Source organism: Moschus berezovskii, chromosome 2 (assembly GCF_049115385.1).
Source record: "Moschus berezovskii isolate FMDL1 chromosome 2, NW_MosBer_1.0, whole genome shotgun sequence".
NCBI lineage: Eukaryota > Metazoa > Chordata > Mammalia > Artiodactyla > Moschidae > Moschus > Moschus berezovskii.
The window spans coordinates 8776591-8801176 of NC_142461.1; the positions used below are offsets into that span (position 1 = coordinate 8776591).

Sequence of the window (24586 nt, forward strand, 5' to 3'; positions counted from 1 at the left end):
CGTTTCTCTTGGATAAGCTTCCTGTCTCCTGCCCTCAGTCTCCCCATCTGTAAAATGGTCTCCAAGTACTTTTCAGTGGTCTCGAAATTCTAGGGCCGCGCCTCCCACACCTCCTTACTTTGTCAACAAAAGTCCCTCTAGTCAAGGCTATGGTTTTTCCAGTAGTCTTGTATGGATGTGAGAGTTGGACCATAAAGAAACCTGAGTGCCGAAGAATTGATGCTTTTGAACTGTGGTGTTGGAGAGGACTCTTGAGAGTCCCTTGGACTGCAAGGAGATCCAACCAGTCCATCCTAAAGGAAATCAGTCCTGAATATTCATTGGAAAGACTGATGCTGAAACTGAAACTGCAATACTTTGGCCACATCATGCGAAGAGCTGACTCATTTGAAAAGACCCTGATGCTGGGAAAGATTGAGGGCAGGGGGAGAAGGGGACGACAGAGGATGAGATGGTTGGATGGCATCACCGACTCAAAGGACATGAGTGTAGGCTCCGGGAGTTGGTGATGGACAGGGGGAGCTTGGCATGCTGCAGTCCATGGGGTCGCAAAGAGTCAGACACCACTGAGCGACTGAACTGACTGACTCCCGCGGCGGGGCCGCGGCTCTCGGACTCTCAGCCCCCTACCAGGTGGGAAATAAGGGGTTTAGGGAGAGAGACAGAGAGGAAGCGACAGGGCGTCTACGGCTTGGCTCGCGGCCTCGGGGGCGCCCTTTGTCTAGACAGCCTTAGGGAGCTGGGCAGAGGCCGGGCGGGGCGGGGCCAGAGGAGCGGCGGGGCGGGGCGGGGCGGGGCGGGGCGGGCCCGGGGGCGGGGCCTGGCCACCGTCGCCCCGCCCCGCAGCACGTCGGCGCGGAGCTCGCGCGGGGCGGGGAGGAGCGCGGAGCCCGCGCGCCGCCTGGCCCCGGCGGAAAGTTTTCCCTGACGGAGTTTTTGGCTGCGGCGGAGGCGGCAGCGCGGCGGCCCGGAGAGGCCATGGACGCGCTCAAGTCCGCCGGGCGGGCGCTGATCCGGAGCCCCAGCCTCGCCAAGCAGAGCTGGGGGTGCGGCGGCGGCCGGCACCGGAGTGAGTGTGTGCGCGTCCGCCGGGGGCTTGGGCTGGGGGTCGCGGCGCACGGACCGCGCCTCCTGAGGGGCCCCGGAGTGGGTGGAGACGCAGGGCCCGACCCCGCGCCCTGTGGCCCGGGAGCGACCTGCCCCGGCCTGCGCGGTTGAGGGTCTGCGAAGGTCACGTCCCCACTCCGGCCCCCGTTCTTTCCGGCTGTGGAGGAGGGGCAGGAGCTGGGGGAAGAAACGGGAGCTCGGGTCCCCAGGTGCGGGCTGCAGGTCGGAGGAGGCGCCCTGCGCGACCCGGGCACCTCCCCTCTGGACAGCCAGGGGAGGCGGGAGCTCGGCGTCTGTACCCGGGAGGAGTGGGGGGAAGGGCCGGGGGGCCGGGGGGGATTTGGGAAGACACCCCCACCCCGCGCCTCTGCACTCTGGCCCGAGGTCAGCGGCCGGCGGGCGCCCACCTTGTCCGCTTCCCCCAGTCCAACCCACAAAGTCATCTTTTAACTCCCTCGGGCGCCGGGAAACCGACTCAGGTGCGAGCCCGGGCTTCGCAGGTACCTGCTGGGAGTTGGGGGCGGGGCTCAACCTGGGGTCTCAGGAGGTGACCCCCACCCGCCCCGGCTAGACCCCTCCTCTGGCGGGGTTCAGGTGGCCCGGCCAGCGTCCTGGCTGTGTTGGAAACCTGTTTTTATTTCTCGCACCTCGCCGCTTGAGCTTCCGAAGTCCCTGGGCCCCCGGGCGAAAGGCAGATTCTGCCGCCGCCTCTCCCAGGGGCGTCCGGGCGTCTGCGAGGAACCTCACCGGGCTCCCGCCTCCTCTCCCTGTCTCCAGTTGCTCTCAGGGAACCAACCAGCCACCTGGCACCTTACCCCGCGAGGCCTGAGAAACCCAGCCCAGGTCCCTCCTTTTTCAGGAGGAGTGGCTTGCCTGGGGTCACGCAGCGCCTTACTGGGAGATACAGAGCGAAAGCCAGGACTGCTGCACCCTCCCGCCTCCCCTGCCGACAGCCTGGGACCCTGTCCTCTCCCGCACCAGGAAGCCCGCTGTCAGTACACTCCACCCTCTTCGGTCTTGGCCTTCCAGGGCTCCACCAGGGGAGCCCGAGTTCCCTAGGCTCAGGAGAGGCCCTGGAGTGCCAGCGTGTCTGGGCCTAGGGAGTCTGCCCTGCCCCACCTCTTGCCCCATTCTGCGGTTCCAGCGGTGCCTGCCTCCTAAACCAAGAAAGAGTAGCATTGGGAACATGGGCTGGTGCCTGCTGGCAGGGCTGGGGTCAGGCCATTAGGACTGGAGGAGGCCAGGGATGCACCCATCTCCCACATTTATGGACTCCCAAAATAGCTCCTTTAAATATTTGTGGGATTTGATCAGAACTTCTGAGAATGATGGCCCGTTCCAATGGGGAAACCCTGTCGTTTTCTCTGGGGATAAGGGAGGAGCGAGGACAGGGAAGGAAAGTTAGGAACACCTCCTCCCTCTTCCCCCCCCCACCCTCAGTATGGGGAAAGGGGAGAAGTAGCCAACTTGAGTGGCAGAAAAGAGTTTCTCCTGCCTGCTCTGATCTTGGACAAGACACTTGCCCTTTCTGATCCTCAGTTTTCTCATCTGTAAAATCAGGATAAAAACTCTAACCTGGCAGAGATATGGTTTGTTAGTTTTTTTTTTTAATTATTTTTATTTATTTGGCTGCCTTGGGTCCGCTACCAGGGAATCTACTTTGTGGCGTGTGAGATCTTTCCTTGCAGTGCAGCAGGCTTCTTTCTAGTTGTGGCTTGAGGGCTCCAGAACTTGCCAGCTCAGTAGTTGTGGCACGTGAACTTAGTTCCCCCCCCAACATGTGGGAGTCTTTACCCTCTGAGCTATGAGGGAAGCCCTTTTTTTAAGCTTACTTTAAAAAATTTATTTATTTTTAGCTGTACTGGGTCTTCATTGCTGCGAGTGGGCTTTCTTTAGTTGCGGCAAGTAGGGGCTACTCTTCTTGTGGTGCCCAGGCTTCTCATTGCAGTGACTTCTCTTTTTGCGGAGCACAGCCTTCACTAGTTGCAGCTCTTGGGCTCTGGAGCATGTGGCTCAGTTGTGGAGCATGGGCTTAGTTGCTCTGCGGCATGTGGAATCTCCCTAGACCAGGGATCGAACCTGTGTCTCCTGCCTTGGCAGGTGGATTCCTGTCCACTGCACCACTGGGGAGGTCCAGAAGATATAATAGATTCTTAACCACGGAACCACCAGGGAAGTCTCTCTGGCAGAGGTGTTGAGAAGGTTGTTGACAATAACACTTCCTTCTGGCACCTAACTGGTGGTTTCCTTCTCCCCTACTCCCCCTTCCCCTACTTGTCATGTGGGCCTTAATGTGTCATGACTCTTAATGTGGTGGAACAAGTTTGGGGGGGAGGGTGGTTCAGAGCCTGTGTACAACTGCGTAGGAAAGGAGAGGAGAGCCCCGTTCCTCTTAGGCAGACCCCAGTAAGCCAAGAGTGCCGTCCTGGAGCCTTCTGGACCCAGAATGAGCTGGGGTGAATCCCCACCTGTCCCTGCTTAAGTCAGTTTTTTGATGTGTAAATTGTCGATAATCGTAGTACCCAGTTCAGTTTTGTTGTTGTTTGATGCGGACTAACTGAAAGCATGTTTTGCCTGGCAGAAAGAGTTCAGTGAATGGTGACTACTGCTTTTGTCACTCTTCCTTTTAGGTAGGGTTTTTGCTTCCATTATCGTGTTTGCTCCTGTGAGGTGTCAGAGCAGGGATTCTTATCAGATTCATTTTTCAGATAAAGGAACCCGAGGCTGGGGAAGTGGAGTCAGTAGCTCCAACATGGAGCTTCCAAGAGCTGGCTCCAAATCCCTAGCCCAGGGTCTTATCAGTGTGGCCCCACGGACTCTGACCCCGGGAGTGACCGAGGCAGGGCTGACCGCCCCTGAGGACAGCGGTGGCCACAAGTAGAGGGGGAGGCAGTGGGGTGTGCCTGGGGTAGGAGTGCTGAGGCAGCCTGACGTGGGTTGATGTCCCAGCCAGGCCTTGGATCCAGCCCTCAAGGTCTGAGCCCTACACTTGAGTTTGGGGACTGAACTGAAGCCAGTGGAGTTAAGGTTAGACCTGATACTGGCTATCGGCTGTGACTTGCTCCTCACCCCTCAAGGTCCTCAGCTGGGATTAGTGCGATCGTTGTTTTATCTGCACAGAAACTGAAGCCCGGAGTAGGGCTTGGCTGAGGTCACAGAGCAAAGCCAGCAGCAGACTGGCGTCTTTGTCCTGAACCTCACCGCCGCCTGTCTCCCAGTTACTGCTGACTCCAAGGGGACTCTCTTCTCGCACACATGGCTTCCCCCGCCCCCCACCCCATGCCATCTCTTTGGGAACCATAAATATTCTATTTCAGTCCCTGGCCAGGGGTTTTCCTTTCTTCCAGTTGCCTGGAAGTCTGACTCACCCCACCCCCTCAATACCCTTATTTCCACAAGGAGTCCCTCGGACCCTCGGGTTCTTCCATGGGTTGTCAGAGGACTCTGAGAGAGAGACCAAGTAAAGAAATCGGAGGTGCAGGTTTCAGCAAAGCTGGTTCATGGTAGTGGGGGGTGGGACGGAGGATCTCGTCCTACTTATTTATAATGTTAACCATGAATGATATAAATAAACCCCAAACCACAATATACTGAGCCCCGACTGTGTGTCAGGCGCTGATAGTGTCGGGGAGGCTGGTGAGTGAGTTCATCTCTGCCCTCTGGGGTGGGAAGCATGACTGGCGCGCCAGTGAGTGGTGTGCTTGTGGGTAGTGGTGACACTGAGAGGCAAGATAAAGCAGGTGAGGAAATGATAGACGGTGTCCTTGGGTTATTCTCGAAGCAGATGCCGAGACCGGGGTTTGATTACCAGTCGCTTATTTGGGAAGAGATCCCAGGAAGTATTCTTAGGAGAAGCGAGAAGGGAAAGGAGTCCAAAGCGTGGACACCATGAAGCCAGTTTGCATTGTAGGCACCTGAGACGCCACCCCAGGGGGAGCTCCAGGGCAGTTAAGTTTCATTTGAGGGGCAGTTCCTGTCAGTGGTTGCAGGGCTGCTGGAGACGGGAGCTCTCACTGCCCCGTGCTGAGTGGGCATCCAGGGCTCCAGCAGCCAGAGAGATGGCATGTCAGGTGGCCTGGGTGGAAATGGTACCCACCTTGGGCTTCCCAGGTGGCACTAATGGTAAAGAACCAGCCTCCCACTGCAGGGGACGAGGGTTCAACCCCTGGGTTGGGAAGATACCCTGGAGAAGGAAAGGGCAACCCACTGCAGTATTCTTGCCTGGAGAATCCCTTGGACAGAGGAGCCTGGCGGGCTACAGTCCATAGGGTCACAGCGAGTAGGACATGACTGAGTGACCTGGCATAGCGCGAGGAGCTAAAGGTGGGGCGATGCAAGTGCAGTGCAGGGGGTCAGGGAAGGCCTCTCAGAGAAGGTGGCTCGGAACACAGGGATGAATACAAGGAGGGAGGAATCTGGGAACAACATTTCAGCCCGAGGGAACAGCATGTGCAAGGGACATTTAACTGGCGCTGTCTCACAGCCCGGTGGCTGAGGGAGGGGTGTGTGGCTTGACGGAGTCCAGTCACCACGGCCCACTGAAAGAGAGCCAGATGTTCCTTTCAGGCAGCATGCAGGGCAGGTTACCTGTTCTTCCTGGGTGATCCTGAGCCTGGCCTGGCTCATGGGAAGGGGCTCGGCAGACTGCAGGAGAGAGTCTCAAGCACAGCTGTGAAAGTCAAGGCTCAGCACTGTGGATTCTGAGTCATGCCTAGATGCCTCTGAGCATCTTCATCTGCCAAATGGGAGTCTTGATATATCCTGCTGCTGCTGCTGCTGCTGCTAAGTCACTTTAGTCGTGTCCGACTCTGTGTGACCCCATAGACGGAAGCCCACCAGGCTCCCCGTCCCTGGGATTCTCCAGGCAAGAACACTGGAGTGGGTTGCCATGATATATCCTGACTCTTCTCTAAAGTACTGGATATGGCTGTGTGCACCTTTGCATTTGACCCTTGGTAATGACCCAACCGTACTTTGGCCACCTCATGCGAAGAGTTGACTCACTGGAAAAGATTCTGATGCTGGAAGAGATTGGGGGCAGGAGGAGAAGGGGACAACAGAGAATGAGATGGCTGGATGGCATCACCGACTCAATGGACATGAGTTTGAGTGAACTCCGGTAGTTGGTGATGGACAGGGAGGCCTGGCGTGCTGTGATTCATGGGGTCGCAAAGAGTCAGACACGACTGAGCGACTGAACTGAACTGAACTGAACTGAATGACCCAACCAGAGATCAGTCCTGGGTGTTCATTGGAAGGACTGATGTTGAAGCTGAAACTCCAATACTTTGGCCACCTCATGCGAAGAGCAGACTCATTTGAAAAGACCCTGATGCTGGGAAAGATTGAGGGCAGGAGGAGAAGGGGATGCCAGAGGATGAGATGGTTGGATGGCATCACCGACTCAATGGACATGGGTTTGGGTAAACTCCAGGAGTTGGTGATGGACAGGGAAGCCTGGTGTGCTGTGATTCATGGGGTCGCAAAGAGTTGGATACGACTGAGTGACTGAACCTAACTGAACTGAAAGACCCAGCGCTCACGCTTGTGATCTGCCAGGCATGGTTCTAAGCCCAGCTCGTGTGTATACTGATTCCATCCTCACCACATCCTCACCCACCCAGTCCCGTGGGACTGATACTATTGTTAATACCATTTTAAAATGTGGAAGCCAAGGACCAGGGCAGTAGAGTGACAGTGAACCCCACTGCCCATCTGGTGGCTACTGCTGTTATCATTTTGAGGGCTTGGCAGCTTACAGGATCTTAGTTCCCCGACAAGGGATTGAACCCAGGCCCTTGCAGTGAAAGCCCTGAGTCTTAACCACTTGATCACCTTATAAAAAAATCATTATTACTTTCTTTTGATAATCTTAATAACTTCTGAAATTTGCTTAGCACATTTCACACGCTGAACCTTTTCTCTGCTGATGCTCCTGCAGGACTGAGCCCATTTGTCGGATAAGGAGACTGTGGCCTGGAGAAGCAGCCCCACTGTAGGTCATGGCAGAACTTGGGTCCTCTTGAGATACCGCTCCGTGGCTCCTGAGGCCATCTCCCCAGCAGGCTGGAGGGGACTGGAGGCCAGGAGCCCGGTTGGAGGTTTCCTCCTAGCCCACAGATTTGGCTGTAGCCCTGATGTTCCAGCCATCAACCAGGCTGGAAGGGGCATGGGGGCACCCTGCCCAGCCCTGACTCCCGGTCAAGGGCTCCTCAGTGAAGAAAGAGTACCGTGTTTGCAGCTACAAGTTAGACTGGGCGTGCGGTCCCTCCGTCCCTAGCTAATTCTGACAGCAGGTCATCTGTAAAAATCACAAGTTAAAATAGCACAGTTATTACACGCTACAGGGCCAGAAATAACCAGGACCGGAACAGGGCTGTGGACTCAGGCCTGCGTTTGCCTCGGGGCCTCTGGGAGCTCTTCCTGATGCCTGGGGTTCCTCCTCGAAAGGGACTCGTGGCTTCGGTGTGAGGTGGCCGGGCGGTGAGCGGGCAGTTGTGGTAGTGAGCCTTACCTCGGTCTTTCCTGAGTGCTCCCAGGTGCTGGTTTCTTCTGGGAGGGCGTGGGGCCTGAGAGAGCTGACACCTCCTCAAAGAGATGATTCATGCCCAGAAGTACAGGAGGGGAGGGAGGGTTTACTGGAGGGGAAGAAAGTTCCTTCCTGGGCCTGGGAGGCCAGGGTGATGGGGGCGGGCAGGGAGAAGCAGAGTGAGGCCTGACAGTGTCATCGAGCAGGGGTGCAGATCGCGGAGGAGGCAGACGTGCACGGAAGTCCTTCAGGAGGAGAACACACTCGCAGGCAGCTGCTTGATGGTGGTGATGTGGCTACGGAGGAAGAGGAGGAAATCCATACCCAGAACAGAGTAGCCTCCAACAGGACAGAAGAGGCCCCAGGAGGCAGAACCATGGCTGGGGCCCTGTGCTAATAATTGTCTCATCAAAGGGTCAGAACAGCCCTGTGAGCTGGAGACTTGCTTCTCCCATTGTATAGAGGGCTTCCCTGGTGGCTCAGTTGGTAAAGAATCTGCCTGCAATTCAGGAGACCCGGGTTCATTTCCTGGGTTGGGAAGATCCCCTGGAGAAGAGAATGGCAACCCACTCCAGTATTCTTGCCTGGAGAATCCCATGGGCAGAGGAGCCTGGCGGGCTACAGTCCATGGGGTCATAAGAGTTGGACACGACTTAGCGACTAAACCACCACCATTTTATAGAAGAGACAGCTGAGGCTTAGGGAAAGTTAATTAACCTGCTCAAGCTCAGTGGATTCTAGGATTAAGGCCCTTGCTCTTAACCACTAGGATATACCGCCTCAAAGAAGGCTTCCTGGAGGAGACTGGATGGAGGGGTTTCAGTCTAGCAAAGGGAAGGGCATTTCTGGTAGAGGGAGCTGCTTGTGAGCAAAGACATAGAAATGGGAAAGTAAACGCTACATCATGGGAGGAAGCTCTGCATAATTGGAACCTCTTGTGTGTACGCGCGCCTGTGTGTATGTGTGTGTGCGCACACGTGTAGGAGGAGAGGAGGCTGGGCAGCCTGTAACTCCCAACAGCCCTTGTGGGTATTACCTGTAGTGGATTGGGAGCTGGGGTCCCTCTGACTTGCTGTGTGACCTTGCACGAGTCCCATCATTCTCTGGGCCTCCGTTTTGTCATCTGTCAAGTAAGGGGGTTGGGGTGAGGGTCTCTGAGGCTTGGTGAGTGGCCACCAGTCTACCAGGGCCCTCTTCTAGGAGCCCACAGAAGAAGGGAAGGGTCAGGCCAGGGTAGGAGGATTGCAGAAAAATGCCAAGCATTTCAGAGGTCAGGGGGAACCGGGGAATATCTTGACAACAAAGAGGTCGTCTGTGACCTTGGCAAGCTCTGACCCTTTGGAATGGAGGGAGCGGAAGTGGCTTTGGAGAGGGGCCAGGAAAGGGCAGAGCCGCGGAAATGAGAGCGAGGAGACATGAAAATGCGAGGAGGAAGGATGTTTGCCGAGGGGCAGGGGTGGATGAAGAGACGGATAAGGCCACCCCTGAGGGACTGGGATTACCTGCCTGCAGCCTTGTATTGAGAAACAGTTCAGAGCCTTTAAATCGGAGGGAATAGAGCTGCAGTGGATTAGCAATGACTGCCAAGGACACAGGTGACAGGCCTGGCCGCACCTGGTTTGCCATCCTGGCTCAGAGGGGTCTCAGGTTGAGAGTGGTGATCTGGGCAGATTTCTACAGAGAGGGAGCCTCAGGAATTAAGAACTGTGGAGGGAAATACCTCTGGCTGTAGGAACTTCTCCCTGACATTTTGCTAAAAGGAGGGTAGTTTGCCTCATGGGAAGATAATATCACCTGATGGTTAGGAACTTGGGCTTTAAGCGTGACTTAGAGAACTGATTGGACCAATTCCTTGTCCTTTGAGCCTCAGTTTCCTCATCTGGGAGATGGGCATGAGAGAATGCTCGCTTGTGAGGTAGTCGTGAGTGTCAGAGCTCTGTTTTGCCCTGTTAGTTTCTTTGAGGGGAAGGCCCACTGTCTTAGTTCTCATCAGCAGACCAGGACCGTAACACCTCGAGGACTTTCTGATTCTCTTTGGAGGATCAAATGAAATAGACTCCTGGTTGATGGATGGAGGATGGGGTCCCTTTGGGATTCTTCTCAGTGGGGCCTGGCCTTCTTTCGGGGTAGAGGCCTGAAGGCAGTGGGCCAGGGTCCAGAGCTGAGGGTGGCACTGGGGGCATCTCAGGCCTGAAAGCATCCTCTGGGTCATTCCTTCACTCGGGCATGCCGGCTTGCATCCCTCAAGTTCCCGTTCACCTGGGTCTCACTGCAGAGAGGGGACTGGGAACTCTGTGAGTTCTCGTATGACCCGTACCCCAGCCAAGACCACACTTCTCCTCTTGTCCCTCTGCCTGCTCAGGGCCTCTCACGTGCGTGGGGCCAAACAGGGGCCTCTTTTCCAGCTCTCCTTCCTGGTCTGTTTCACTACCCAGTGAGCCAGGCTCCTCCCCTCTTTCCAACCTTCCTTCCTTCGGTCATGCTCAGAGCTTGCAAAGGGTCCTTCCTGTGGGTGCTGCTGGGTGCCATTGCTGCAGCCCCGGCATTATTAGTCTTAAAGAGAGAGGCCTTCCCCAAGACCATGCAGGTGGAAGGAAGCAGAGCTGGGATTTGAACCCTGGTCTTCTGGATTCAGGTGACCTTCATGTCATGTCTTTTGTCCAGTCACCTCCCTCTTTCCCCACTAAGCCTTACCTCACTCCTGCTCTCCTTGGACTGCTGTCTCTTTCCTGGTCTCCCCTCCTCCCTGCCTCCTGGGGTCTGTGGCTATACAGAGAGAGAAAAACAGGCCAGGCTGGGGCTATGGGAATCACCTAATCTTGAATTCTGACTCCAACCCTTTACTCATTGGCCTTTGTCTGCCAACTTCATCTTTCTGAGCCTCAGTTTCCTAATCTGTAAAGTGGGAATACTATCCATCTCACCGGATTGCACTGAAGATTCAGTAAGAAAGCGGCATGGTTTGCCCTCAGAAAATCTGAGCACTGAAGTTAGGAGTTTGGGCTTGAAAATAAGAGTTTGATTCTGGCTGTTGCACTTGCTGGCTCTGTGGTCCTGGTCATGGGGTTTCGCCTCCCTGGGTCTCAGAGTCTGTGTCTCTAAATGGGTCTGATAGAAGTGTCTGCCTCACAGATTCTCATGAGGGTTAATGAGAAGATTTTATGTAAAGCTTCCCACCACAGTGCCTGGGATATGCTAGAAAATGTTAGCTCTTCATTAAAGGTTAAAGTGATAGATAGGGGGACCCCAGTGTCCTTTGTTGGGTCTTCCTAGGAGATGGGGGCTGCAGATGCTGGCCTTACCCATCAGGGTCTGAGGGCCTGTCCTCCTCTGCCCAGAGCTGCCTGAAAACTGGACAGACACCCGGGAAACACTGCTCGAGGGTATGCTCTTCAGTCTCAAGTACCTGGGCATGACGCTGGTGGAGCAGCCCAAGGGTGAGGAGCTGTCAGCCGCCGCCGTCAAGAGGATTGTAGCCACGGTGAGCCCATCAGGGCGGGTTGTGGGAGCTCCAGGCAGGGGGAGCCATCTCCTGCGGGGGTGTGGGTCAGCACTCGTCACCGCCCCCCGCTCCCCGTATATCACCAGGGATGAATGTGTCAGAGCTGCCCTGCCCCCCCGCCCCCCTGCATCCAGCTCAGAGATTCTAAAGAGGGGAGTCATTGGGTGTCAGGGTCAAGGCCAGTGTCCTCCTGTCTAGCTATTATGGCCATGACCTCTCTAAGCCTCCTGTCCCTCAGGTCAGGCCACCAGCCAAGGGAGAGAGAGTCTGTGGGGGTGGGGGGTGTTGCTGGCACCCACCGCCTGCCTTATGACCTGAGAGACGGGGTAGCCCTGTGTTACTGGATCGCCTCCCCAGCTCACGAGTGAGCGCGTGCCCTCGGAGCCCGCCTCTCCTGGGGGTCTAGGCCCCCTCAGCTCAGACCCCGGCAGGTACAGCGGGTGAAGCACAGAGTCCCCATCCTGCTGGACTCTAATAGCCCGTTCAGCCAGAGTCTGACACCCCTCCTGACTGTGTGTCCTTGGGCCAGTCCCTTAACCTCTCTGAGTCTGTTTCCTCCCAAGGCGAAATCCTGCAGCCTGTGAGGGTGACTCGAGGTGCCGTGCCGTGAGCGACCTGTGTCCCTGTTTTTATCACAAGGGGGTGTCAACCGAATTATCTTCCCCTTTGCATCTCTGCCAGTCACCCGAACTGAGGCCTCCCGTGGGCCTCACATCAGGGGACTCAGAACAGCGGGGAGCTGCCCACAAGGGTGGGTCCCAAGTGCAGGCAGGTAAGGCTCCTCTGACCCACGTCTGCCCCAAGGCCAAGGCCAGCGGGAAGAAGCTGCAGAAGGTGACTCTCAAGGTGTCGCCCCGGGGGATCATCCTGACGGACAACATCACCAACCAGCTCATTGAGAACGTCTCCATTTACAGGTACGCTCAGCGTTGCCTGGCTTCCCTCTGCCCCTCAGAGCAGTGGGTGGAGTACTTTGTCTGAGTCCAGGCTCTACCACTGCCTGTCTGGGAGACCTTGGGGCCTCAGTTTCCTCATCTGCATCTGTCTGGGTGGAAACAGATCCCGCCCGAGAAGCTGTTATGAAGCACCTAGGGCCCAGCACCTGGCTCACAGCGAGTGCCTGGCTGAATGGCCGCTGCCGCCGTCACTAGTTGCAGCTGCCCTGGGACACCCTGTGCCTCCCCGCTTGTGCTGCTGAGTCAGGCTTGGAGCAGACAGCAGCACTGTCACTGCCTTTTTTCCCTGGGATTACAGCAGCTCAGCTCTGGACATCTGGCCAGGCTGTCCAGGGAGGCCTCAGGCGCGGCCAAGGCCAGAGCATAGACAATCTCAGTAGTGGGTGGGGGCTGGTCACAGAGTGATAGGCCCGGCCCTTGGAGCCTCAGGCCATCCCCACCTCTCTCTCAGCTGGTCAGTTGTAGGACTTCAGAGCTGGAAGAGACAGACAACTCCGGTCCATTTTCCACCTGGGTTGCTGAGGCCCTGGGAGGGAATTGCCCTCCTGGTGAGGTCATGACTGAGTTGAGCCCAGGACACCAAGGGCAGAGTTGTGTCAGGCCTCACGTCCCTACACCCTCTTGCTTCATCTCCAAGCAGGCGGCTCAGCCAGCTAGAGCACAAGCCAGTCCTGAGGCTCGGGTTGGAGTGGGGGCGCTGGATCTAAGCTGTGGGGTCGGTACAGAGTTTCCAGCCTGTGTCCTCCTCGTCCCTTCCTAACGCTGCCTGTCTCCCTCACCCAGCACTTCCCTGCTCTGCTGAGGTCTGTGCCAGGTGAGGGGACCAGACCCAGTCTGCCTGCAGGGAGCTTCTAGTCTCGGAGGAGATGGAGGGGAGGACACGAGACAGAAGTGTTTCCCAAGAGGGCAGAGAAGGAGAGGCCTGCCTGGGGTTCCCCGGGAAAGCCTCTCCTTGCTGAGGCTTGAGGAGTAGCAGGATCTGGTTCATTGATACCAAAGACCCAGGGCACTGAGACCAGCTCCCCAGGGTTGGAGAAGAGGCGGCTGGGCACTTGCCCCTCCGCCCGCGTGGGGGTTTTAAATGGTCCTGATGGATCCCTTTGTTGCTGCCTGTGATTGAAGCTGGGGCCATGCGAGTCAGGGAGTCTGCAGTGCTCCTGTCCCACCTCTGGGCCCACAGCTCCTCTCCCGACAGGGATTCCCAGGACAACTGGAGGCCACACGGAGGGATCACATGGGGTGAGGGGGGTATTTCAAGCGGGGGGAGCTGCCTCCTAGGCCCCCACCCTGCTCCCAGCTCCTCCCCCGGCCCGAGCTCCAGGAGGCCTGGTAGCAGTCTCAGTCACCCTGGGAGCGATGGGCCTGGGACTCCTCTGACCTGTGATCAGAGGGAGGGCAGCTGGGGGGCCTTCAGGTGAAGGGCATCCTTCTCCCCCTTCCAGCCGGTCAGCACAGACCTCTGTGAGGCAGCATGGCAGTGGCTGTGGCTCCCAGCGCATTAGGTTGGTGGTCTGTTAGCTCTAGTTTTCTCACATGAAAAGTGAGGGTGGCCATCTCAGAGGGCAGTTCTGAGAATTCAGTGAGGTGCCATCTAGAAAGCTGCCTGGTGTGCAGTAAGGGTTCAGCTACTATTGTTTGGGGATGTGGCCTTCCTCCAGTCTTTCCCATCACTCCTTCCTGCCGAGCCTGGGTTCCCTCTCCTCCCCTGTCCCGCCACAGCTGGCCCAGGACACCAGGCCCAGAGTCCTGCCCTGGTGGAATGGGACGGCAGGCTGTCTGGACCTCAGGGGATATGCTCTAAGGGACGTCCCGGACGCAGTCAGGCCCCTGTCCCAGAGTCTGGTGACACTTTCCCCTTGCCTTTCAGAATCTCCTACTGCACGGCAGACAAGATGCACGACAAAGTGTTTGCATACATCGCACAGAGCCAGCACAACGAGAATCTCGAGTGCCACGCCTTCCTCTGCACCAAGCGGAAGATGGTCAGTAGGGGGAGGCTGGGCTCGGGCAGCGGGAATCTCAGCTTGGGTTCAGTTCAGTTCAGTCGCTCAGTCATGTCCGACTCTCCACGACCCCATGAATCACAGCATGCCAGGCCTCCCTGTCCATCACCAACTCCCGGAGTTCACTCAAACTCATGCCCATCGAGTCGGTGATGCCATCCAGCCATCTCATTCTCTGTTGTCCCCATCTCCTCCCATCCCCAATCCTTCCCAGCTTAGGGGTATCAGTTAAAAGTCTGAAATCCCTGGGAACTTCAAGTGGCTCCTCAGCTGAGAGCTGTGGGCACCCATGTAAGGCTGCAGGTCACCTGGCAGGTGGACTGCCCTCAGCTGGCCTCTGGGCAGCAACAAGCCCACGTTTCCAGGGAGTACCCTGGGGCTCCTTCTGCTGTGTCACATGACTTGATGGATTTGAGATCTGGGAGAGGTGATCTGTCCCTGGTATGGTCTGGGGATGCAGGGCCTTACAGAGGTTACTCTTTGGAGACTGGTGATCAGAGGGGTCCAGGGTGAAAGGCAGAGGTGGGGGCCCCAGAGGACCTCGCTGGCTGTGGCCAGAGCAGCGAGGGAGATGGCCCAATGTTGGTTCCCACTCTGCCTGTTCCAATGGTCATCTCTAAGGTATTGTCTCATTTGCTTCTCAGAGCAACGCTGCAAGATGGGTGCTGTGACTGTGTTCACTGTTTTTATTTTTAATGAGGAAGCAGCCTCACAGAGGTTGGCTGTCTTGCTCAAGATGACATAGCCAGCCAGGCAGAGGGAGGGTCTAAACCCACGTTTCTCCCCTCCCTGTGTGACTAAGGAGCCCGGAGCCCCTTACGCCATTTACAGGCCACCCTGATCGCATCTGGCTGAGGCGGGTGGGACCTCGGTGGTCTCTGGGCTTTTGTCTTGAACTTCGTGGCAAGCGCTGGAGTGAGTCAGCCTTTGGCATTGAAGGTTTTGTTTCTGAGGCCCCTGAGGTCTGAGCATCCGCCCTGTAAGGAGGTTCCTGACATTTATTGATTTAGTATTGTCCTTGGTTGATCTCTGTGTCCGAAGCCCAGAGCCCCAGTTCCTGTATCATAGGGTCCCTAAAGCCAAGGAGACAGGCTCTGTTCAACGCCCCCTGTCATCAGGGACACATCCAGGATGTTCCGACATTAAAATGGCCCCCAGGCTTTCTGCCACCCCTCAGGGCCAGCAGTGGAGCACTGTCCAGTCTCCCTGTGCTTCTGTCGTCACTTTGCTATTTTTGACTCTCGCCCGCCTGCCTCCCTCTCGCTTTGCGATTGGGCCTGCTGGGTAATCCAGGGTAATCCCCACCTCAGAGCCCTTAACTTAATCACACCTGCCAAGTTCCTCTCCCCACATAACGTCCACAGGTTCTAGGATTAGACTGTGGACATCTGGGCTGGGGAGGGGTAGGCGGGCTTCCCCTGTGACCCAGCTGATAAAGAATCAGCCTGCAATGCTGGAGACCTGGGTTCGATCCCTGGGTTGGGAAGATCCCCTGGAGAAGAGAACGGCTACCCACTCCAGTATGCTGGCTATACAGTCCGTGGGCACACAATGAGTCGGACACAACTGAGCGACTTTCACTTATGTGGAAGGAGGGGGGGCCTGGTTCAACAGACCTCAGGTCCTGTGGAAGGAGCACTGTACGAGGAGTCTGACCGGGGGCCTGATCCCACCCTGCGGCCGTGAGTGAGACCCTGCCCTTCCTTGGGCTGCGTTGCCATTGGCGGAACGCGGAGGTCGCCTCCACGGCCTCCTGGACTGTTCTCACGGGCCCCAGTTTCTTTGTGCACCTTGTTTCTTCCCTGCAGACACAGTGTCGCCAGCCCTCCCCCGGGCCTCATGAAGTCCTGGGTCCCTGAGCTGTGGTGGCTTCTCCCGTGACAGCCTTGTTCCCCATGGAACAAGCTTGTTATGTCCCCATTGTTTGTCTCTTCCTCTGCACTGAGCAGAGCAGGCGCTGAGCAGGGGCAGCTGGCCTTCAGCCATTGCTACAGAGCAGGGGCTCCCAGCATGCAGGGACTTGCTCTGGGGTGGGAAGGTTGGGGGTGAAAGACAGCGAATGCTGGCCCAGGGGCTATGGGAGCCTAGCCTGGGGCCAGAGGACTTTAGATGGGCTTGAATGCAACCAGTCTGCCCCCGGCTGATTGGTTAGGTTTACTGGGGAAAACAGCTGGCCACTGCTCGGTGCTGACAGCAGAGCCGTCGGCAGAGGCCCGGCTCCTGCTGGCCGCCCAGCGCCCAGGCCCTTTGCTCTTCTCGGCCCATTCTCATCTGCATCAGGAGCGGCTGGGTCTCGGCTTGTCCTTCTCCAGCCTTTCCCACCTGGCCTCTCTGATTTTGGCAGCCCCCTCTGAGGGACAGCCCAGCCCAGGGCGGGGTAAATAGACCACCTGACATGCGGGTGGCGTCTTCGTGGCTCCCAAGGCCTCAGCCGAGGCTGGACTGCCAGTGTGTTATGTCCTCGTGGTCTGGTTGTGTTGGAGATCCCGAGACTCTCAGGGCGGAGAGGGTGTGGCTGACGAGGGGGCAGAAGGTGAAATGGGTACCCCGGTTTCTGCTTCCCTGCTGCGGGCAGGTCCCTCCACAGACGCGTGCCGCTGCCTGTCCTGGGCAAAGCTCGGTGCCAGGCCCTGGGGACCCGGGGAGTGAGGCCACGGAGAGGAGAGCCAGGAATCAGTTACTGGCACACAGGGAGTTTGCTTCTCTGGTGGTGGTCACTGTCATGCTGGAGGTCGTGAAGACTTCTCAGAGAAGGAGGCATTTCGAATTGGGCTTTGAGGGATGCAATGAGTGGGAGGAGTTTCCCAGGCCGAGAAAAAGAGGGCAGGGTGGTGAGAGGGTGGCTGCACTCCAGCCCAGGAATCACCAGCACGTGCAGAGACCCGAGTGCAAACTTCAGTGATGTGTTTGGGGGTGGGGGTTCAGATGTCGCTGCAGCCTGGGTGGATGGCACCTCAGGGGAGCCTTGAATTTGGATGTTGACGCAGCCCTCAGTCCTTTTGGCCAGCGGCCCAGAGTCGCCACTTCCCCACCCTTCCTCACGGGGCTGCCTGAATCAGCAAGAAGCCAAGACCCACCCAGATGGAGGGGCAAGGGGTCCCTTTCTGGATCGCCCACCAGTTCAGCTCAACATGGGCAGCACAAGCACCAGGCCTCTCTTCCCCGGCGGCTCCTCTTGCACATGGCCAGGATAAGATTCTCTACAAAGAAATGTTTTTATCTGCCCACTTGGGAGTCCTCAGCCAGCACTTCAACCTCTGGGCTCAGAAGTGAAAGTGCCATTGCCAGCGTCAGTGGGGAGTCCAGGGTTGCAGTACAGGTGGACTCCCTAATTCTACATGGGGTCAGGTGGGCAGAGCTCTTCTCCCTCTCAGGACCATGGCTTCCCCCAGGTAATCCTTTGGTGCAGCAGTTAATGCTTCTGGGCAGCAGGACTGTTCAGGCACCTGGCCCCATTTGGTTTGAGTACCCAGCTGGGATCCTGGATCCCACAGTCCTGGCCCGGGTCTGCAGCCCTAAGACCGACGGTTCCTTGTGAGAAGCTGACCGCTTGGTTATCCAGAACAAGACAGGGACATGAAAAACTGGGCAAGGTAGTACCAGGTCAGGTAATCAGACAGACCCACAGGCCAGAGGCTTTCAGGAGGGGCGGACATCTGGCATGTGGAGTCATGGAAGGCTTTTCTGTGGGCAGACATGAACGGTCCTTCCATCTCATGCTGGTGCCCAGATTCCTGCAGCCGCCTAGGAGAATGGAAGGCTTTTCTGTGGGCAGACACGAACAGTCCTTCCATCTCATGCTGGTGCCCAGATTCCTGCAGTCGCCCAGGAGAATGGGGCCCACCCCAGTCCCAGTCGCTGTCCAGCCTGGGCTTGCAGCCACCTGCAGGCATCTGCATCTGGAGTTATATTTGGTTTAACTTGCAGCTCGGGACTTCAGGGCGAAAGGGCGGGGATGTATGCAAATGAACAAGCAGATTTATGCAAAAACAGCATCAGGCCTGTGTCCCCAGATTTCCTGGAGGCAAAAATAATGGCATTCCCATCTCCCTGCCACACTGGGTGACCAGCCCTTGCTTGGGTGTATAGTGATCTGACTCTGGCTGGTAATTAGCCCATATTTTTAGTTCATGGGCAATTCTCAATGGTAACTGGGTCTATTAAACTTGATTCAGACGTGACAGCTTAAATTGTAAACAGCTGTGAAGAGTTTCATACTTAATTACCATATTTAAGTTTTGCCATAAAGCACCCGTACTTCTATCAAAAATGTAAATGACGGAGACATTCAAATGAGATTTTATACTTCGTGAAGTTTAATTGGCAGGGATCAGTCAGCTTGTTTAGGGATTTTAAATTTTAAAGAAGAGTTTTAAAGGCAGTAGCCACAGATTCATTTCTCAATTAAATTGAGTTGTCTGGCTGAGGGGAAGGGAATGGGGCTGAGGCTGGTTAGGCCTGAACTTGTTGTGCACTTGAAAGAGTCTGGCACTTTCTTCCCCAGGCCGGGCCTGCAGAGGAAGCTGCATGTCGCTTCCGGCTACAGCTGCACGTTCTAGGACTTTGACTCCCAGAAGTCGAGCTGATTAACCCTGAGCTGAAATCAGAGGAAGGGGCTGAGATGAAGGTGGGCTGAGGGTCCGTCCTGGCGGAGCGTGAGGCCTCAGAGACCTGTCCCCAGGCAAACGCGATCCAGCCAGCATCCTAGGCACCCCTGGAGGGCTCTGGGGGTCAGGGGTGTTCAGAGTTGATGCTTGCCTTTAGGGAGCACCCAGTTGGGGTGACATAGGCAGGCAAGCATGGGCTTTCCCGCTCTCTCAGCGGTAAAGAATCTGCCTGCAATGCAGAAGACACAGGTTCAATCTCTGGGTCAGGAAGATCCCCCGGAGGAGGGCATGGCAACCCACTCCAGTATTCTTCCCTGGAGAATCCCCATGGACAGAGGAGTCTGGCAGGCTACAGTCCATAGGGTCACAAAGAGTCAGACACGACTGAAGCTTCTTCTTGGCAGGCATGCAGACTAGTAACACTTTCGTATGATGTCACTAGAGAGAGGTAGCAAGGCTGTGGGAGCCCAGCACCTGTGATGTCATGTGACATGGCATGACAAAAGAGGGGTGAGGACGTTTAAGTTGGGTTTAAAGGGGTAGATGGGAATCCCCCAGGGGTGAGGGCCAACATGTGGCCTTTATAAGTGGGTGATGGCACTGGATGGTTTTAGTCTTCTGCCCCGAGCCCTTATTGACATCTTGCTCCTGCCAGGAAGTGACTTCCCTGCTGGCTCAGATGGTAAAGCGTCTGCCTACAATGTGGGAGACCCAGGTTCGATCCCTGGGTTGGGAAGATCCTCTGGGGAAGGAAATGGCAACCCACTCCAGTATTCTGGCCTGGAAAAACCCATGGACAGAGAAGTGTGGTAGGCTACAGTCCACGGGGTCGCAAAGAGTCGAACACAACTAAGTGACTTCACTTTCACTTTCCTGCCAGGAAATGAAAGAGCCTCGTCCTACCTTTCTGGCATCCGGTTGCAAGCCCCTCTAACCGCTGTAGTCCTGACCAGAGTCTAACCTGTGGCTCATTCAGGCAGTGGTGGGGGCCCTTTCCCAACTCTGGCTGTTCTGCCCTGTAATTCTAAGGGCTAAGTTACTATGTGAAGTCCTCAGGTCATTAGGGAGGACTTCTTGGAAGAAGTAAGCCTCACGGTTAATTAATTGCATTTAGGGAAACTCAAAGGGGAAGGAAAAAACGTGAAGGTGAATAGGCCTTGCCAAGGTGGGGGTTGAAGTACCAGTGGGAACCTTGGCCGGGCTCTGGGTAGTGATGATGGGCCTCAGCTGCCTGGGGAAGGTGTGGCCCCTTTCCTTCCGGCCTGCTTTGGTGACGGGGAGGGGCTGGGGTTCCACCTCCACCCATCAGACATTCCAGAGCCAGGGTGGGCCTGGCCTGGAGTCCCAGGGCCTCCGGTGGAGACTTGCTGTTACCTGCCTAACACTGTACCCCTTCCCCGACTCCACTTCCTGTTTTTTAGGCCCAGGCTGTCACCCTCACAGTAGCCCAAGCCTTCAAAGTCGCCTTTGAGTTTTGGCAGGTATCCAAGGAAGGTGAGTCTTGTTTGTGGATGCAGCGAGTGGGTGGTGGGGGTGGGGGTGTTGAAGACCAGCTGAGCAGTAGGGGCGGGGCAGATGGTAAAGGCTCTGGAGTCAACTTCATTTTCATCACCTATGTGGTTTGTGGCTTTGGCCAAGTCCCTGCACCTCTGAGCTGCAGTTTCTCCATCTGAAGAATTGGGAACAGCTGTCTCCCTCCCCCAGGGTCCTTGTGAGGAGTAAATGAAATAGGCCAAGTTTCTTTCCTCCCTTCTGGAGACATGACGCCTGGCTCCCCTGAGATGGGCCACAGCCTGCCCCTGCCCAGAGGTGGCTAGGGCTGGAGTGCCGGGCTCGGGGACTCCCAACACGCTGTGCTTGGTCCCACAGAGAAGGAGCAGAGGGAGAAAGCCAACCAGGAGGGAGCAGACGTCCTGGGCGGGGGCCGCCGAGACAGCGCCCCTGCGCTGAGGAACCGTGAGTCCTGAACTGGGGAAGGGGCTTGCCCCTCATCCAGAGCACCCCCCTACCCTGGCCACCTCCCTCCTGGGCTGGGGTCAACGCCTAGGTTCTAATTTTCATTTTGTTGTTAAACTAGTAATACTTAAAGTGAAAGTGAAGTCACTCAGTCGTGTCCGACTCTTTGCGACCCCATGGACTGTTGCCTACCAGGCTACTCCGTCCTTGGGATTCTCCAGGCAAGAGTACTGGAGTGGGTTGCCATTTCCTTCTCCAGGGATCTTCCCAACCCAGGGATCAAACCTGGGTCTCCAGCATTGGAGATAGACACTTTAACCTCTGAGCCACCAGGGAAGCCTCAAGTAATACTTAATTATAGATAAATTAGCAAATGTAGGTAAAGGGAAAAAATGACTTGTTTAGGTGTGTATCCTGTGCAGATACAGAAATCTGCGTATGCGTCTCTCCCTCCACACTTTACAGAACCTTAATGCCTGTTGTGAATACGGGCTCCAGCCTGAATTACGAGTGGGACAGAGCTTCCCAGCCCTGCTTCCCACCGTGGGCTGCTGTGCAGCTGCCTCAGGAGCTTCCAGGGTGGGTCTCGGTGGTCTGGGTGATGGGCCTGGAAAGGCCATGCCCAGGGAGGGAGTCAGGACCAGCCCAGCCCAGGAGACACCAGGATGGGGCCCAGAGGCTGGGCTGAGGACAGGAGCCTCCACTCCCCCTGACGCGCCTGACCCTCATAGTGGTCGTCACTGGGAACCTGCTGGACTTGGAAGAGGCAGCCAAGGCCCCGCTGTCCACGGTCAGCGCCAACACTGCCAACACGGACGAGCCACCGCGGCTGCAAGCCTTCAACAGCAGCAGTGTTGTCTGGGTGAGTGGCCATGGGGCCTGGGGGTCCCCCACGGATCCAGCGAGCCTCGGCTTACTCCCCGGATGAGGCCTACGGCAGCTCCTGGGCAAGCCCTGGCACCCACTTCTTGCAGGCCCCTAGGAGGTCCTGACCCTCGCAGCACCCGGGCCCCGGGTAGGGGATGAACAATGTCCCTTTGAACCTAGGGCTGTGTCGCCAGCAGGCTTGGCTCCCAGCAGAGCTGTCTCCTCACAATGCCCGGCCTCTTGGCCTGAGCATCCCGCTCTGCCCACTGCAGGGCCAGCCAAAGGCCCCCTTGTTCTCCCTGTGGGCCGCTCTCTCCTGACGCCCCCTCCCCCTTGGCCGTCTGAATGAGGAGCCTGAGACTCAGGCAGGCAGCCTGGCCCTTGACTAGCTCTGTGACCCGGGGCAAGCCCCCTGACCTTTTTCTGTCTCAGCTCTTTCACTTCCTCAATGATGATCATGACCTCTGCCTGAAGAATCTTCCAGAGGAACCTGATTTTTTTTTTTTTTTATTAAAAATTTTTTAATTCATTTGTGGATACTTTCAGACATGAAGTATTACAAAAACAGCACAAAGAATTCCTGTTCCCCTTCATATAGACTCCCCAATTGTTAACATCTTACATAACCGCATTACAAAGATCAAAATCACTAACGTTGATACAGCACTGTTATATAAGCTACCAGCTTTGATTCACAGTTCTCCACTTGTCCCTCCAGTGTCCTTTCTCTGGTCCGGATCCGCTGCAGAATGACGCGTTACTTTACTTGTCACATCCCTTTAATTTTTAAAAATCTGGACCGTCGAGGGACTTAAAAAACTGCCAAATCCCACTGCCTATTGGGGACCACCCATTGTCCCCCGAGCGGGCACTATGAACTGGTCTGGGAGCCAGCCTTGCCACCTGCCTGTCCCTCAGGAGGCTGTGGAAGGAGCCTTGTCTATTTTTTTTTTCTCACCTAGGCTGTGGGATTTCTGCCACCAGCTATCCATCATGAGCTTAGAATCCTGGCTCAGCTTTTGAAAGTGGGTAAAAGCAAGAAAAACCTTCCCCCGACCCTCTCCCTCTCAGATTTGGAAAGCGCCAGAGATCATTCAGTCCAGTCTCCTCATTTTATAGAAGAAAAAGCTGAGTTTCAAAGAGCAGTGGTGATTTGCCTTACTAAGGTGTCACTGAGTTGTGGCAGAGCTGGGAACTGAACCCCCAGGCCTCTGGGTGCCCTCTCTCCCGTCCCAGGTTTGGGTCCCTGTGCTGAGATGCTGATGGCTAGCCAGAGGGAGGCCTTCCTGTGTCCGTTCCCCCAGGTGCCCGCCAGACTCCTCCCGTCCTCCTGCGAGCTCGGTCCCTGTAGCTTCCCAGGGCTGTGGGCACGTGCTCCCCCTCTGAGGGCTCTCATCTCCCACTTTGTTTTCCCCAAGGAGCTGGATGATGGCCTGGATGAAGCATTTTCAAGGTAATGTTAGCTGGGCTCCTGATGCTGGGGAAGGAGGCCTGGCGCTTGTGGGGGTGAGGTGGGGAGCTGGCCTCCAGGGCTCTTTGCTGTGTCCAAGAACATGAATTCTGACCTTCTCCAGAGGGAAAATCTCAACTTGAATACGTCCAGGGGCGGGGAGCTCACTGCTCAGCCAGGCCTGCCAAAGTGTCCTTGCCGATGAAATCTGAAACTATTGTTCCTTGTGGCTGCTTGAACCCAGTCTGAGCCGAACTGAGCACCCTGCAGCTCAGGTTGGCTTGCTCTTCCTGTACCTGGTGTGGCCTTCAAAAATGGGCTTTTGGCTCCTGAGGTTTTGCCTCTATGGAAAGGGGCAGGGAGAAGGCAATGTTAAATTAAATCCATGTAGCATTTACTTGAGGTGGGAGTGAAGCCCATCAGGAGACAGGTTGTCTAGCTGGAGGATGGTGGCATTTCCCCTTTTTACCTGGGTTCATCTCTGTCCACGGCTTCCTTCAGCTCAGGGACACGCCACCACGAAGGCAGGCTGAGGAGAGGCCTGGGCAGCTCTGGGTCCTGAGTCAGGCCTTCCTTTCTCCCTTGCGACCCGCAGCAGCCCCGTACAGCCGTCTCCCCCTTCCTTATCACTTTCCTGCCAGAGCCAGTGGGAACCTCTCGGCCCATACTGGTGGGGGCGGGGAGCAGCAGGTGTGGCCCCTTCATTATTCTTGTGGCCGTCTCTCCTGCTTCCCTGGCTGATTGCAACCCTCCTGTTTGAAGGAAATCTTTCATTTGCTTTTTCCAGATTACTGAAGTGTCATATGCCCTTAATTAACAACTTTGAAAATCAACAAAGCATTAACCAGGAAATAACACCATCCCATAATCCCACAGCCCAGACTTTGGGGCTTAACTCACGCTGATCCTATACATATGCATTTTTTTGCCTTGATCAGCTCATGATTATTTGTATTTGGGGATCCTGATTTTTCACTCTGTGCTGTTATATATCGGGAGCATTTCTCCAGGCTATTAAAAACTCCTTGTAAACACCTCATTCATCGACTGCCTCACATTCTTTTAAGGATGTGGGCTGTAATTAACTCTCCGGATTTTTTTGACATTTAATCGTGCCCCTTTTTGAATTTACTTTGTGAACGGCGCTGTGTTGAACGCAGTTAGAGCCAGTGGTCTTCCATGGTTGCCCCAGGCCTCCTCCCACGCATGCCTCTCTCTGCCCTGGCACAGCTGCCCTTTCTTCTCTTTGCTGGGCATTTCCTGATGGAGCCGTGGGTGCCCGGCCTCTTTGTGGTGGGAATGCCACTGCCTGCCCCACAGTTTGCTGAGCCACTTGACCCTCAAGGGTAGACTCTCTGGTTAGAGGTTCCACCTCTCCCGACAACTGGGTCTTTCTTGCTGTTCTCTAAAACAATAATTTTATTTATTATTTTCGGTGCAGTGGGTCTCCGCTACTGAAGAAGGGCTTTCTCTAGCCGCGGTGTGCAGGCTTCCCACTGTAGTGGCTTCTTTTGTTGTAGCGCATGGGCTCAGTAGTTGAGGCACGTGGGTTCAGTTGCCCACGTGTGGGATCTTAGTTCCCTGACGAGGGATCAAACCTGTGTACCCA

At 56.1% G+C, this 24586-nt stretch overlaps 1 protein-coding gene across 3 annotated transcripts in view; it reads left to right on the plus strand.

The window, feature by feature from the left end:
- The first annotated feature begins 850 nt into the window (after window positions 1-850).
- Window positions 851-24586, plus strand: part of LDLRAP1 (low density lipoprotein receptor adaptor protein 1) — a 31931-nt gene continuing 8195 nt past the window's right edge. Inside the window, exons 1-9 of one of the 3 annotated variants that reach the window (XM_055397531.2) lie at window positions 928-1069; window positions 1967-2098; window positions 10975-11117; window positions 11943-12055; window positions 13962-14076; window positions 20126-20198; window positions 20574-20660; window positions 21392-21522; window positions 22946-22980. In XM_055397531.2, coding sequence (XP_055253506.1) covers window positions 11022-11117; window positions 11943-12055; window positions 13962-14076; window positions 20126-20198; window positions 20574-20660; window positions 21392-21522; window positions 22946-22980 — 650 coding nt within the window. In that variant the 5' untranslated portion in view covers window positions 928-1069; window positions 1967-2098; window positions 10975-11021. Of the gene's footprint in view, window positions 1070-1966; window positions 2099-10974; window positions 11118-11942; window positions 12056-13961; window positions 14077-20125; window positions 20199-20573; window positions 20661-21391; window positions 21523-22945; window positions 22981-24586 lie in introns of all 3 variants that reach the window. The other 2 variants (XM_088843614.1, XM_055397530.2) reach the window with 2 other exon arrangements.